The sequence below is a fragment of the Molossus molossus genome, unplaced genomic scaffold (assembly GCF_014108415.1).
Source record: "Molossus molossus isolate mMolMol1 unplaced genomic scaffold, mMolMol1.p scaffold_m16_p_2, whole genome shotgun sequence".
Classification (NCBI taxonomy): Eukaryota; Metazoa; Chordata; class Mammalia; order Chiroptera; family Molossidae; genus Molossus; species Molossus molossus.
Window position 1 is genome coordinate 123,781,391 of NW_023425355.1, and position 15,488 is coordinate 123,796,878.

At 38.5% G+C, this 15,488-nt stretch overlaps 1 protein-coding gene across 4 annotated transcripts in view; it reads left to right on the plus strand.

Moving 5' to 3' along the window:
- DMD (dystrophin) overlaps nucleotides 1-15,488 on the plus strand; it is a 2,326,146-nt gene that overhangs the window by 2,264,648 nt on the left and 46,010 nt on the right. For all 4 annotated transcript variants that reach the window (XM_036270045.1, XM_036270042.1, XM_036270043.1 and 1 more), the window contains 3 exons: nucleotides 3,808-3,873; nucleotides 4,946-5,011; nucleotides 7,946-8,104. In XM_036270045.1, the coding sequence (XP_036125938.1) occupies nucleotides 3,808-3,873; nucleotides 4,946-5,011; nucleotides 7,946-8,104 (291 nt within the window). The remainder of the gene's footprint in view (nucleotides 1-3,807; nucleotides 3,874-4,945; nucleotides 5,012-7,945; nucleotides 8,105-15,488) is intronic.

Sequence of the window (15,488 nt, forward strand, 5' to 3'; positions counted from 1 at the left end):
AGCAGAATTTGTTTTAGAGTCTGATGTTGGGTTGGGCTGTCAGGTAGGTGGACTTTTTATCAGGCAATGTCATGCTAATTGATTGATCTTTATATTCATAAGCTCCTTTTTTAACTAAACTCACTTTGCTCTCCTTTCCAAACTAAATATTCAGCTCATAAGTGGGAAAGTGTACTGCAGTCTTTGTTATTACTATTAGCCTGTATTTATAATACTAATATTAAATACTAATAGGTAATTGATTTATCTCAGTGTTTATAATGGTAGAAAATTTATTTTGGGGGTCTGCGATTTATATATTAGCAAACAGGGTATGCATGTTTTAAAATCATTGTGTGGGGTTTGGGGTATGTCAAAGTGTACTTTATTAGATGTGTATTGAAAGTCAGACAGCTCTGTTATATATAAGGGGTGAATGACCAGTTTGGAAGACAGGCTTATGTAAGAATTACATTCATTTTTATTGGGTCTTTTTTTAATTGTTCCACCATGTATTTTAATTTCAAGTAGATCCTTTTTAAAAATCCTGTAGCGATAAATCCAAATGATGAATTGAGGTTTATTTTAAATCTTTTTTGGCCTAAAGGAAGCGTAAGGCACCTATTTTTAAAGCTGCATTATTATGGCCCCTCATTTTGAGATATGGGAGCTGTAAGCCCAGTACCTGATTTCTTTAATCATCATATTTAAACAACTTGAGGAGTTATTTAGATTCAATTATGTTCCTTGTTATTGGTCATTGTTTCCCCTAACCCACATAGTCTATTTGTTTATAGAAGTTAAATAAGAAACTTTTAAAAAATTGATATACTGAAATTCTCAGCTTGATCGGATCCTGATAAACAAATGAATTTACTCTGGGTTGGAGTAAGTTTTACCAATTAAAAAAATCCAAAAGACAAATACGCTAAAGAACAATTTTTAAAAGTACACGGCTAGAGATAGCACAAAATAATAACCAAAGAATAACAGTTCCTTGAAAGAAAAGAAGAAGAGAAGATTTTTATTTAATACATGCACTTGTGAGAAAAAATATCATGACAATAAGTTTAATGTAACTGATTTGAACTACAGGGTGTTTGTTTTAAACTTTGAAGAACTTTAGAGTTAATAACATACTTTATTAAAAGATCTTCTCCAACAACTAAAACATACCCCCATTTTGTCATCTTATTAAAGTTTACTGGACTATTCAGAGATAGTGGGAAGTTCTCATTTTAAAGAAGAAAACAAACCTAGCAGACTAAAGGCCCTGTTTTCTTTAATACCAGTAATTTTATTAAAGTCCTTACTCATAGGGTTATATAATTTATAAAATATATGGTAAAGCTATTCTGATAGGAAAGCCAGGTCCTAAAGTGTTTCATTTTGAAAGAATTTTGTCTGATGTTAACAAATCCTATGATGGTGACAGCATTACATCCATTTACTATGGATCACAGGATTTGGAAGTTGACTGAGATACAGATCTTTTTCCTTAGACAAAACCTTGATTTGCCTGTATCTGTCATATTATTTGAAACTGCATGTAGCATAAACCTTTTGTATTGTTTGCCCACAAATGAGACAGTCAAAAGATATTCTTTGAGCTCTTCTCCTTTGAAACCTACGTGGATGAAAACCCAGCGGAGTTTTCACAAAAGAGAAAGTGGTGGTGGGTGGACTGGAATTGACCATTAACTAGAAAAGAAATATTCCTTCTGGGTATATTGTTTTGTATTTAGGAAGCGGAAAGGCAGAACAGTATTCTTCCCTTCCCTTTGAAGTGTTTTAGAAGGTCTTGCATTTAGACTTTTGCTTCTGGACTAAGTGCTTTTGTACTTTTACTAATTCTTGGTTTTTAAGTTATTCTTCTCTGACCAGTACTCCCTTTTGGCTCATTTTCTGACTTAATAAGTACCTCCTTTAGTTATATATTTTTTTCAGCTTTCTGGTTATTATGAGTTCTTGTGCTTATGCATGCTGTGTTAGGTGCTGTGTGCATTAATAAGAAAAATAACATGGAATTATCCTCAAGGCTAAGAATTAAAGCTCTGCATAAGATTTTCTGTATGAGATTTTATTAAAGTGTTTTGGATTTACTTGCCTAGTTTTCTTGATGTAGTTATGCTTCAAGGTCTCAGATTTTTCTTCTGTACACTACCAAGGTAGCAACTATTCTAAGGGAAAACATTAAATTTTTTTTTTTGATGGTGGGCTTTTAGCTTATAAGAAGTATATAATTGAAAGACTGGTCTGTTCCAGAAGATAGGACTTATAAACCAAATAATCCAAGTACTAAATTATCTTTACTTGCAGTGACTATTTCAAAACAAGCTTTAGCATTTTTCTAATAATGGGCTGCTCCAGGGTTCTAATTACCAGATTAACTCTACAAAATTATAATGAAGATTGACATGGAAATCTTTGTGTCTGCCTAGTAAATTGGGTAGTCATTCTTTTGTTTCCTCGAGATATTTTAAATGTCTTTATAATCCATTCCACATTTGATTATGGTGACTCTTGACCTAGATAACATTGATTTCCTAAATAAGACATTTATCTATCAAGGAAGACTTCAGTTCCCCAATGATTTCCCTGTAGTGTGTTGTAATCATTTTATGATTGTATGTCTCCTTTAAAAAATATGGATTTCTAGTGTATTTCCTGTGTAAGCCTAGATAACTACATGGTTTTCTTTTTTTATGTCAGAAAGAACAAAGATCTTCTTAGTGTTTCTATCAAGTCCTTGAACGCTACTTGGACATTGGACTAAACCAGTCCTCACTGAATAGATGACTGCTGACTTTTGGATTCATTCCTTTACCTAAGGGCTTTCTGTGTTAGGAGAGAAATGGAAGAGACCTTTTGTACTATTCCAATTAAAACAAAAAAGCACAAGCCCAAACTGGTTTTCAAAACAAATGCATTTTTTTCCCCTAAGGTGAATCCAAAGATATTATACAACTTCAAGGATAATTAATTGATTCAATGTGAAAAAAAAATGTTAACCACACCAAACTTCTAGTCTGTGGATCCCCCAACAAGTTTTTGTATATCCCAAAAGTATAAACACTATTCATGCTAATTAATCCCCCGCCCCCTGTTTTCCTCTTTGTATAGCAGCACACAGTATCCCTAATAAGAAATATTTTGGATATTGTGGTGACATTCTATGGAATTTAGTCATTCTTTCTAAAAAACATTACAGTGTAATTTTGGGTCATTCAGTTTTATTCTACAAAATAGTAATATATACCTGCTGCTAAATTGGTAGAAGTCTTCCTTTTTTACAAAATTGCACAGACCAAGACATCTTGATATGTGGACTCTTAAGAAGTCATGGACTGGAGTGGCGTCTTTAGAACCAAAACTGTTGACTGTGAATCTACTAGGCAAACGTAGAGTTTCCATCCAATAAAAAGGGATCTAATAAACAGCACAGGTGTAAACTGTCGAAAACGTTAAACCACATAGCACTGAAGCAATTTCAGAGTTCTAGGATCTGAACTGTCGCAAGACAGGAGGACAAAATGTCACACAGAGATACTTTCCCTCAACCTTTTCTATAACTGAAACTTTCCACCAAAGTTTGTGATCTCTCTTTGTGGCTTTTGATAAAAGCAGAAGTAGGAGCAATGCTCTCTCCAACCTGGATTTAAAATACAGGATGATATTTAAAATACAGGAACAACTAAATGTGTACCTTATCCAGAAAATTAGAATAAACGCATTCTAGGTCATGTATATAACAGAATTGTGTGGTGGGTTTTTTTTTTCTCCATTATAGGATGGTATCTGTGACTAATCACATTTTCTGCCTTATAGGCCTGCCTCGTCCCCTCAGCTTTCACACGATGATACTCATTCACGCATTGAACATTATGCTAGCAGGTATGAGACTAGTTGAATGCCAGGCAAATATTGATTAAAGTAACTAACCCAGGAAAGCTAACCTATAATCATTTTAAACGAATCTTTTCTTTTTTTCCCCCCAAACTTGTCTGATTTCTACTAATCAACTTGCCCTCTAACGTGCATGCCATTCCACTGCATGTTGGTTTTAGACGCCAATAAGAGCATTAGTCCAGAACCACCTCCCGAACCCCAGCCTTGAAACATTCCCGATAGTTTCATTATGTTTTGTATTCCAAGCACGTTTAATAAATTGGCTTAGAAACCGTATAACCTTTTTAGCAAACTGCTAGACCAGAAATAAATGTGTGCAGAAATGATACTATGTTGTATGTGGAGAATATGAAAGCATTGGCTTTCCATTTGTGTGTCTGTTTTTACATAATATGCTGTAAAGAAGAGAAGAATTGATTTTCCTACGCCTTGGACTTTTCTGTCTCACCTTCTTTGTGTTTGAGATCATTTTATACCTAAAAACTGAACTGTTAATTGTAAGATATCTTATGCTTATTAAATCAGTCTCTAAGAGTTTGGTTAACTTTTTTTTTTTTTTTTAGTTGTAAAGAGACCTTACATTGTTTGAGATGAAGGTAAAACTTGGTAGCAGAATGTGTAGAGCACTTACTATGAATCCATCTTTTATCAATACTCTCACTACTGCACGTGTCTGTCATCAGTGGAAACCGTTAATGATCTTAAAAAACAAGGGGTAGTGCAAGGTACAGAGTACACTTGTTGTTAGGGAAGCTTTTCTTGTGAAACCAGAGGCCGGTTCTCAGTGAAAGGAAGATCGATCTGTGAAGAAGAAAAGAAAAACAACAAAAGACAACTTCCCTTATAATTTATAGCATAAATGTAATGCAACTAACTAGCTGTGGTCTACCACTCACTGTCTGAAACGGTTAGGCCAACACACACATCCTTTAATTTGAAGGATTCCTTTCTCCTCTTGACATGATTTATCCTTTAGTTTTCAGGAATGTTCGATTAGGTCTTGAATAGATTCTAAGAAGTCACATAAGTTTTAATGAGCTTTTACGTTTTTTATCAGGCTAGCAGAAATGGAAAACAGCAATGGATCTTATCTAAATGATAGCATCTCTCCTAATGAGAGCATGTAAGTATCCCGTCTCTTTTTACCAAATGTTCCTGAAGATGAAATTGCTTTGAGGGATTTAGAGGTAGGGTAGCTCAGAAGATAGGAATGAGCATTATATACATTTGATCTTTCAAGGAGCCATTCATTTACTTTTTTCCCCTTAACCCTTAACCTGACACAGAATGAGCTCATCCAAACTGTGGCATTATTGGTATTCCAGAGTAGCAAAAACAGCTCACCTTATTCTTATTTAACACCATATTACCACAAATTGCAGAATCCCGAATACTCAAATGATATTAAATGCTTGCTCTTTGACCAGACCTGCCCAATATTTAAAGCAATTGGATAGTAATTTTTAAAGTGAGGGCTAGGTAGTTTTTATTTTCTCCACTCTTGGGGGAGTGGAGACATAATCTCGCAGAGTTGTATTGGTATTCCCATGTAGTAGGTTAGTTGCGCATTTTTCCTTAGAGATCCAAAGCAGTAGATTTTTGTGATTTAGCATCTTCATGAGCTAAATAAAGTCAGTGCAAATTCAGGTCATAGGTTTTCAGTGGGATGATAAGCCAGGCCTATCAAACCGAAGGAAGGAGAGAGAGTGATGTTAAAAGTGGCAGTGGGCAGAGCTCCAGCATGGCAATAGAGGCTTCGTTATAGAGCAGGGCAAGTCTTCACAATAAGGAGCTCAACGGAATATCTCACCATGAACCAAGGGCCTGAGATGGAGGGAGCAGATTAAGAAACTGATAGGAGGGAAAAAAATAAAACTCTGCTAACTGAATAGATAATTTAGAGAGAAGTCTGGTCAAAATACAACAGTGTTTTTAGTTTGAGAACTTACGGACGTCTCGCCACTTGGAAAAGCTAGACAAAGGGACAAATGGTACATTTATCATATGTAGTTGATATGGCAACCCCAAATTACACTCACGTGAGAAAAGCCTGAGGGAAATAGTATCAAAGGGGCATTTATACATAAATAGTTATTGAAGACATAGGAATAAATCATCTCATCTGATACGTGAATATGATTAAGGTAATCATAGGGTCAAAACTCAACCAATCATATATGACTTAGTTACTTACAACAAAACAAAACAAAACAACCCTTTCCCCAAACATAACTGCGGTGCATTCTCTTGCTTAGCTATGGGGCAAAGTATTAATATATAAAGTACTTTTGACAGGAAAATAGGGGACTAAAGAATCAACCAAATATAAACAGCCTGAGTGATTTGCTTCTTCTGGTCACTGATTTTAATATTAGAAGCTCTAACACATTCAAATGAATTCAAGTTGTATCTGTATAATAATGGCTGCCATCCATTGCCTGCTTAAGAAAACAGTAAGAGAAGTTTAATTATAACTATTTGTTGTAATTAAACATGGGAAATTCTAGCAATAATCTTTCAGAATTTGGGAAGAGAGAGAATAAATTAGAGAGGTAGTAAAACGGCTTTTGTTTTATTTTTAAATGAAAACCTTTAGTTCATTCTGAGGACATAAAATCCACTTGGACTCACTCTTGGATGGTAAAATCATGAGGTTTTAGGGACAGGTCTGGGGAAGTGGTTTGGAGGATTGGTTGACTTCCCATATATTTTTTTTTAACACCCAATGATTAGTTTTAGTCAGTGTTTCACTTCTCAACCAGTTACTGGGTTTGATGGACCAAAATCATTTAAATCAGGATTTTTTTCCTAAAAATCTGAATCTTTTTTTTCAACTCAGAAGACATGGCAACGAGAAAAGGAAATTAAGTGGACATGAAGAGGGGAATATGAACCTATCATCATAGTGATATTTAGCCTAACAGAACTTCAACCTCTCATTAGAACAGAGTGAAGTTCTTATAACTTGGGGGTACATGGGCTTTTCAGGAGCTAGGAGCAGTGCATTTAGAAAATATTTTTTTGTGTGTAGAGTTCCCAGTTTCAAGGAAAGATTGTAGCTGCCTCTCAAAATGTCAGCCTTTTGCCTCTTTGTTCCCTGAGATTAGCTGTGCTAAAGAATGAGTTGTTCAGTTTTCTTTTAGTCACCTTGATGCCTTTTTCTTTCTTTCTTTTTTTAAATCCTCACTTGAGGATATTTTTCCATTGATTTGTTTAGATAGAGTAGAAGGAAGGGAGGGAGAGAGAAACAGGGAGAGAGAGAGAAGCATTGATGTGAGAGAACATTGTTTGGTTGCCTCCCACATGATCCCGACCAGGGCCAGGGATTGAACCTGCAACCAAAGTACGTGCCCTTGACTGGGAATCGAACCCAAAATTCCTGTTTTGTCCATGGGCCAACACTCTAGCCGCTGAGCCAAACTAGCTAGGGCCGATTTTTGTGTTTTTTTTTTTTTTTTCATCTAAATAATAATTGAATGAAACAGTCATTTGTCGACAGTTTCATTATTGCTACCATCCTACCTCTGTGGCTTATGTAAGTTCAAACTGGCTTACCAAAGCAACACTTTTTGGTTACATTACTTTCCACTTTACAAAATATTTACTCTTACTATTATTTTAAGGGCAGCGGTTTTTTCCGGTCAGTATCAACAATAGTGTGGGTTAGTGAACAGATTATCTTGACATTCTTGGTAAAAGCATTACACAGCCATTATTATGTCTTCTAATATTTATTAACTATTGGTTAAACTGTCAACATCGAGTCCCAGTATTTCTGTAATTCTGCCATTAATTTACCCGTGTAAATAGGCCAATCAAATTCAATGGAATAGTAGAAAAAAAGAAAGAAAATCACAGTAAGAAACTCTTGAATTGTCACCCATAGGATGGTAGACCACAACCTCAGCAGTAGCAAAATGTCTTTGGAAGCAAGAAAAAGGGTCGAATTCATTATTAAGAGCAAATAAATGTTTCTATTTTTAAATACACACCCGAGTCCCTGATCCCCAACACCAATAAGGGGGGAAAAACCAAAACCTTTGATTTTATTTTCCAGAGATGATGAACATTTGTTAATCCAGCATTACTGCCAAAGTTTGAACCAGGACTCCCCCCTGAGCCAGCCTCGTAGTCCTGCCCAGATCTTGATTTCCTTAGAGAGTGAGGAAAGAGGGGAGCTAGAGAGAATCCTAGCAGATCTTGAGGAAGAAAACAGGTGAGTTTTCTTTCTAGCTTTGTCATTGTATGCAGCGTGCATACGCTTGCACACATAGCAAAGTGCCAGGAATCTTCACTTAGAGTCATTCTATGTCTAATTGTTTTCTCCGATAATCTGTTTAGCTCCGTGTACGGATTCTCCTTTTTTTTTTTTTTTTTTTAATCTGAAAGAAGAAAATGAATGCAATAGTATAATGAAGAACTCATATTTTAGGTGGGAAAGGAATGAATGCTGATGGTGGTATTTGACTTGTTGCATGCGTTTCAGAGGCTTTGCCTTTTCTATTTGAGAACAGAATGGAAGAACCAAGCAGGTCATTTGATTTTATGATTATACAATTTGTACATGTGTTTGCCTGTACTGTCGCTCTCAAGGCACTGAAGAAAGCAGGTTCATTGGCTTGGTCCTACTTTGGAACAAATTAGCTCATCTTATTTCTCATCATCAAACGCAGACTTCATTTATGCTCACCATCATGGCAGATCAGTGAGATGATTCCAGTTGTCAGTCATCACCTGTAAAAGATGTTCACGTAAAAAAAAAAAAAAAACAGTAGAAATTGTAGAAGTACAAGACTAAAGAAAATTCACAATGACTGCAGAGAGGACAGAAATGTCAAAATCTGGGATATTGTGTGGTGTCAGGATAATGCAAGTCATTGGACTTTTACTTTTCTATTACACTTATTATATCACAGGTCCCTCAGTTAAGAAAGGCTTTTGCACATGATCACTTCTAATTCATTGTGCCATCTTGAGACACATGCCACCAGGCAAGTCTTTAAAGGAGCAGTTGCTCAAATCTATGGGACTGGAGTACTTTCATCTCTTTGGTTTAGCCCAGGGCACCGAGATTTCTTAATCTAGGAACACAGTGTATCTGAGAACCAGTGCCCTCGGGGACTATGTCACCTCAAGATGAAAAAGCAAACTGCCATTCATCCAGTGCTTTCTGCTGCCACTTCCCTGTTTCTAGCTCTTACTCCACTTGACCTATGGCCAGAGCTCCTTTGCCTGGTTGGCTTCCCTTTAGTCTTTTTCCCACCCCTCCAATAAATCCTCCGTACTAACTCCAGTTGTACATCTTTCCAGAACCGAGACCCATGATGACATTCTTCCATCACTGGAGTTCTGCAACTAGGAAAAAACAAAAACAAACAAACAAACAACAACAAAAAAAACAACCCAGCTTCTCAGCTGGGCATTTAAAACCTTCCACAATTTTCTCTTGACCTGTGACAAGTTCATCTTCTTTTGTACCTGTGTCCCGGCCATGCTGTTGGTAGCTACTGTTTCTGAATGCATCCTGCTCTCATCCACTCTCTGGGTCAAGCTCAAGCTTACTTCTCAGCTTAGCTGCTAACCCCCATTCTTCCACTGCTGTGTCTGACAAAGGGGTCCTACCTCTACCCATCCGCCATGACCTTCCTCAAAATAATGTCCTCACAGAGCCCTGTTAGACCCTTGCATTGGAAATAATCTATCTTTCGTTTAGATTCTCAGAATACTTTGGACCTTTCTCATAGAACTCCCTGACAGTTTGCCTTTTTATCAGTTATTCCCAGTGCCTCCCTGTAATGTGATGGTGAGTGCCTTTGAACCAAGGACTGTGTATGTCTTAATCTTCTTCATGTCCCCTACAGTACCTAGCACAGTGTCAGTGTTCAGTGAATATTCAGGAAATATTTGGTAAAAACCTAAGTTAAGAAGATAGCAAGGATGTCACACAACTTCTAGAAGGTAATACTGAACATTTTGTTTATTTTAGTGCTAACATTATTTTTGGCCTCATTTGCAAGACTGGTAGTTAAAACATTCCCCTCTACTTTATAGAGGATCCCCACTAATACCCATTTATGTTAAATATTTAATTATTTTAGGGGTCAAAGTCAAATAGGAGGAAGAAGGTTGGGATTGGCATGATAAATAGAATTTGATGTTACCCAGAATTAAAAATTATTTTTGTATTGTATGATTGCTGCCATTGTATAATGTATCTTTGTAACTTACTGGTCAAGAGGTCTGTCTTGTTTGCCATGAGCATACTTTCCTTCCATGCCATGACAACCAGGCCAAAGAGTGTTGGTAGAGTACCGGTAACTATCATTTATAAATTATTTCGTCTGGCTGGTGTGGCTCAGTGGTTGAGCATCGACCCATGCACCAAGAGGTCGCTGGTTCGATTCCCAGTCAGGGCACATGCCCAGGTTGTGGGCCCGATCCCCAGTGGGGGTGTGTGTAGGAGGCAGCCAAACGATGTTCTCTCTCATCAATGTTTCTATCTCTCTCTCCCTCTCCTTTCCTCTCTCTCTAAAATCAGTAAAGGAAGAATAAATTTATTAATAAATAAATAAATCATTTCATCATTTTCAGAGCATTTGAGTGTATTTTGGATCATTTAATCTTCCTAAAAGCTCTGTAAAGAAGATGGATGAGGAGATGCAGGTTTAGAGAGATTCAAATGGCTTGACCCAGATTTCACAATCAGCCACTGGCACAACCAAGTTCAAATCCAGATTTTGTGACTCAAAATAGCCAACTCTACCTTGCACCAGAGAATAAAGAAGAGTCAGTCTGGGTAAATATCATTTACATAGAATTGTGGCATATTCTCTGGAATATACCTTACCTTGAGGGAATATTTTAAAGGACTAGACATGATTAAAGCAGTTCATCTACTCGTGGTACCAGTGATAACCACTTTTCTCTGAAAGACATCCAAGACCGTTCCCCAAGAATGGGATGGTTTATTCTCTGAAAGAGAGAAAAACGTTATACTAAGGCTCCTTAGACATCCCAAAAAAGAATCTGGTATTGATGCAAGTCTTTCCCTAAGTTATCTTGACCTTCAAGTAAAGGGCAAGACGAGCTTTCTTCTTTCTCCCTCCACTTTGCCACATTTTTGCTTCCTATCCAATCCCAGAGAAATGTCTCTGTAGAGCCCCCTCCTGATAATAACCTGTCTGGTCTCCTTTGCTCTGTCCCCTCCTATTGTCTTGTCCTTCTGCTCAAACAGGTTCAGAGCCATAGCTTAGCCTTCATGATCCTTGAATTCAATGTTGGCTACGGAGCTTTCAAGTCACCATTTCCTGTCCTTCCTCTGAGCAACCCCAGGAGGTCATTAGATGCCCTCTCTCAGTAATTGGCTACATAATTGGACAAATACAAGCATACTTTTCAAGAAAATGGGAAAAGATATTTAAAATGAGATGGTCCCATGTCCTTTGCACGTGTGCTTACTACATCTGTTGTAGTTTGTGTTCCTTTATTCTGTGGCTATGACATCTCGAAATGCCAGTTGGCAAAGGAAAGAGGCTTGGAGATCCCCATTCCTGACTAGATATGTTACTGAATTCTGTTAATTATTCTTATTCATGACACGTCCCCCTCAACCCTCTTGGAAAACAGAGAGTGGCTCATTTAGAATTGTTTCAGAGGTGTCTAATCTCTATCTGGAGAATTTCACCTCTCCTGATTGTTGCATATACCATTCAGTAATTATTTGTTGAATACATTAATGAATAAATGAATTGAAATGAAACTGAGTTTATTTTATTTTATTATTTTTTTTTTTATTTTTTTAAATTAATTAATTTATTTATTTTTTCTTTTTATTTTTTTATCCTCACCCAAGAATATTTTTCCATTTTTTGTTCAGATAGAGTGGGGAGGAAGAGAGAGAGAAAGAAACATCTATGTGAAAGGGACACATCGAGTGGCTGCCACCCGCACGACCCAACCAGGGCCAAGGACAAACTGCAACCAAGGTACATGCCCTTAGCGGGAACCGAACCCGGGTCTCTCTGGACCGCAGGCCGATGCTCTAACCGCTGAGCCAAACCGGCCAGGGCTTATTATTTTTTTAAATCCTTACCCGAGGACATTCTTACATTTATCTTCAGACAAAGTGAGAGGGAGAGAGAAAGAGACAGAGAGACAGAGACAGAGAAAAACATCAATGTGAGAGACACATTGACTGGCTGACTCCCGCATAACCCCAACCGGGGCCAGGGACGAACCGCAACGGAGGTACGTGCCCTTGGCTGGAATGGAACCCAGGACTCATTGGCCTGCGGGCCGACACTCTGACCATTGAGCCAAACCGGCTAGGGTGAAACTGCATTTATTTTAATTGCAGTACTCGTGCATGTACTTTTGACTAAAATTCTTTGTAAAACCTAGTGAAAAGCCTTTCAATAGCTTTTCTTCTGTTTCCTTTTCAAAATACTTCCCTTTTCCAAAATTCCTTGTTAAGTGCCAAGCATTGCTTTGTCATAAATTTAGAATGTTAAAAATCCATTTCCCAAATTCTGGGTCCTGTATGTCTCCCCCACTGGCATTCTTTAATTCTTGGTGGATGCCCCCCAAAATAAGCTGAAAGCTTTGAGCAAAGCTGCATCTGACTGATTTTCTCAATAGTGTCTGTCATTAATTTGGGGACTAGTGCCTTATACAATCCTTAATGTTTCACTTCTGCACAATGCATCCCCCTTATACGACAGATAATTGAGATTCACCTCTATTTGGTCAAGATAATTTGGATGTTGAGAATTTGGTCCATTGTGTGACCTTAACATTACAAACTAAAGTTCCCCCCCCCCCCGTATATATTAAGCCTACAGTCTCTTGCCTTAAATCTGCAGTGTCAGATTTTGATGTATTTTTCTTTGTACTGTACCAAGACTTGCTCTGAAATTCTAGGTAGGACCCTAGCAATGAAAAGGTAGCCTTTATGAGAGACAAACACTGATTGTCATTCTGCTCCCTGCATAGCAAATTGATTAGATTGTTCCCAAGTTTAAAAGGAGGGTAACTCGATTCACTGTGAAGTCCAAAATTAATCAAAGTTGTTTGTAGCTGTTGCATGACAACAGGACATTCTGTGGATGTTTAGTATACCTACTCAGTACCTTTCATATGTCTTTTTCTTGGGTGACCAGATGTTATACAGCCTAAATTTGAGTTCTCTCCTGCTCCTTGCATTCCTTAAATGGTTATGCAATGTGATGAATGTTATATTCAAAGGAATTTTAGCTTGATTACATAGAGCACTGAATTAAACTCACTGGAAACCATGGTCCCATTGCTTTACCTTGTCAGTGATGCCGTGACTTTGGATTGGGGCCAGTAGCTCCCAATCTTCACAGCTTCAGGACGTCTTTATTCCATGTTCCTTTATGTGATGGTGAAAAGATAGTCAAGAGGAAGGGAAGTTGAAGGGGGTCAGGAGTGGGCATTCCAAGCAGAGTAAGCAGTGGGTGTGGAAGAACAGAGAATGTTTGGGGAAGTGCAAACAGTTGTGTTACTTTTGTAACAAGGCAATGAAATGGGAGGAGATGAGGCTGGACAGGAGGGCAAGGCTGGGTCAAGAAGACCTCCTAACGTAGCACAGGGATCCACTCAAGGGTGTCAGCCAGGAGGGATGCTATTACAGTCACACACACATACATCACTTAGGCAGCTGTGTGGAGGGTGATATTGAGAACAATACTGACAGAAGGAAATCAACATGGGAGGCAGCATGGAAACCCAGGCAAGCGATGATTAGGACCTAAAGTAAAGGAACAGAAATAGGGGAGACAGGCCGAATTTGAGAAATATTTCAGAAGGACAGAGCTGTTTGATTTGGTGGTTCAATGACTCTGAGAAAGGAAGGAATGAGTCCCAGTTCTGGTGGGCACATGGCAAGGTGATGGCTGGTTACAGTTGGGACTGACAGTTCAGGACGACTAGCAGCAGACCCTTTTTTTTTATCCTCACCCGAGGGCATTTTTTTTTCATTTATCTTCAGATAGAGTGGGAAGGAGAGAGGGAGGAAGAGAGAGAGAAACATCGATGAGAGAGAGAGACACATCAAGTGGCTGCCACCCACACGACCCCAACCAGGGACAAACTGCAACCGAGGTACGTGCCCTTAGCGGAAACCGAACCCGAGACTCTTCGGTCCGTGGACCGACACTCCAATCACTGAGCCAAACTGGCCAGGGCAGACCCTTCTTTATTTATATACTTATATCAATATCAATTTACAGTCTCTGTACCAGTCCTTCAAGGGTCGAGTAGCTGGAAGAATGTGAATGGGGTATGAAAGAGGTTGAGTTTGAGATGCTGGTGACGTACTCACTTGTAAATGTCTGACAGTGAGAGATGGGGCTTTGAAGCTTGTGGGAGAGGTGTGGGTCAGAGATATTGGATCTATGAGTCACCAGCTCACAAATGATAGTTGAAACTGTGAGAATGAATTGATCTAGCCAGGGATTATGTGGCCGAAGAACACTGGGCTTCAAAAAACTCTGGAACATGTAAACATTAAAATGTTTATTTCATTACTTTTCTTCTTTAATAGGTAATAACAAAATATAAAGGGTTTGAAAAGACATATAGAGGAAAGTGTGTGTTTCTCCAGCTTTTTGCCCTGGCAATTGTGTTCCCAGCTCTGTAGGCTATCTCTTTTTGTTTTATATCCTCACCCGAGGACATTTTTGGATTTATCTTCAGATAGAGCAGGAGGGAGAGAGGGAGGAAGAGAGAGAGAGAAACATCGATGTGAGAGAGACACGAGTGGTTGCCACCCACACGACCCCAACCTGGGCCGGGGACAAACTGCAACCGAGGTACATGCCCTTAGTGGGAACCGCACCCAGGACTCTCTGGTCCACAGGCCGACGCTCTAACTGCTGAAACTGTCCAGGGCTGTAGGCTATCTCTTTTATTGCTTTCTCATGTACCCTTTCAATGATATTCTCTGCACATGCAAGTATCTGCAAATATAGTTGTTTGTGGCAGTTGGGATGATTTCATACAATGTTGTGTAGTGTTCACTCTGCCCGTCTCTTTTTACTTAAGGATTCCTCATTACTTTTCTCATGCTGGAGGAAGATGCCAGAATAGGGGAGGAGAGCTTGGGAATGATAGGAGCATTTTCCTAGAGGAGGTGGGAGACAGAGGGATTAAGGGCACAAGGGCACAGGAAAAGACATAGCCATGAATGGGAGAAGGGCCACCTATGAAGACAATGTGATAGGTGAGGATCTTAGGGTAAGGCATGGGAGTGGGGAGGATTATGGAGTGAATGTTAAATGTCCAGTAGCTGTCATTGGTAATTAGTGGAGATGGAGTCCCATAGCTAATCTATACATTTTCTTTTTAAGTTGGACTGGTAGGGAAAGAGTGGTTTGCAAGAAATATGATGAAATTAGGCCTTCCTGTCACTTGGTGACATGGGCCCCCAAAACCAAGGGCTGCAGAGCCTTTTTAGATAAGAGGGCTCATTTCCCCCATAAATTTAACAGCCAAGATACTTATTTTTTATCCTCACCTGAGGACATTTTTGCATTTATCTTCAGATAGAGCGGGAGGGAGAGAGGGAGGAAGAGAGAGAG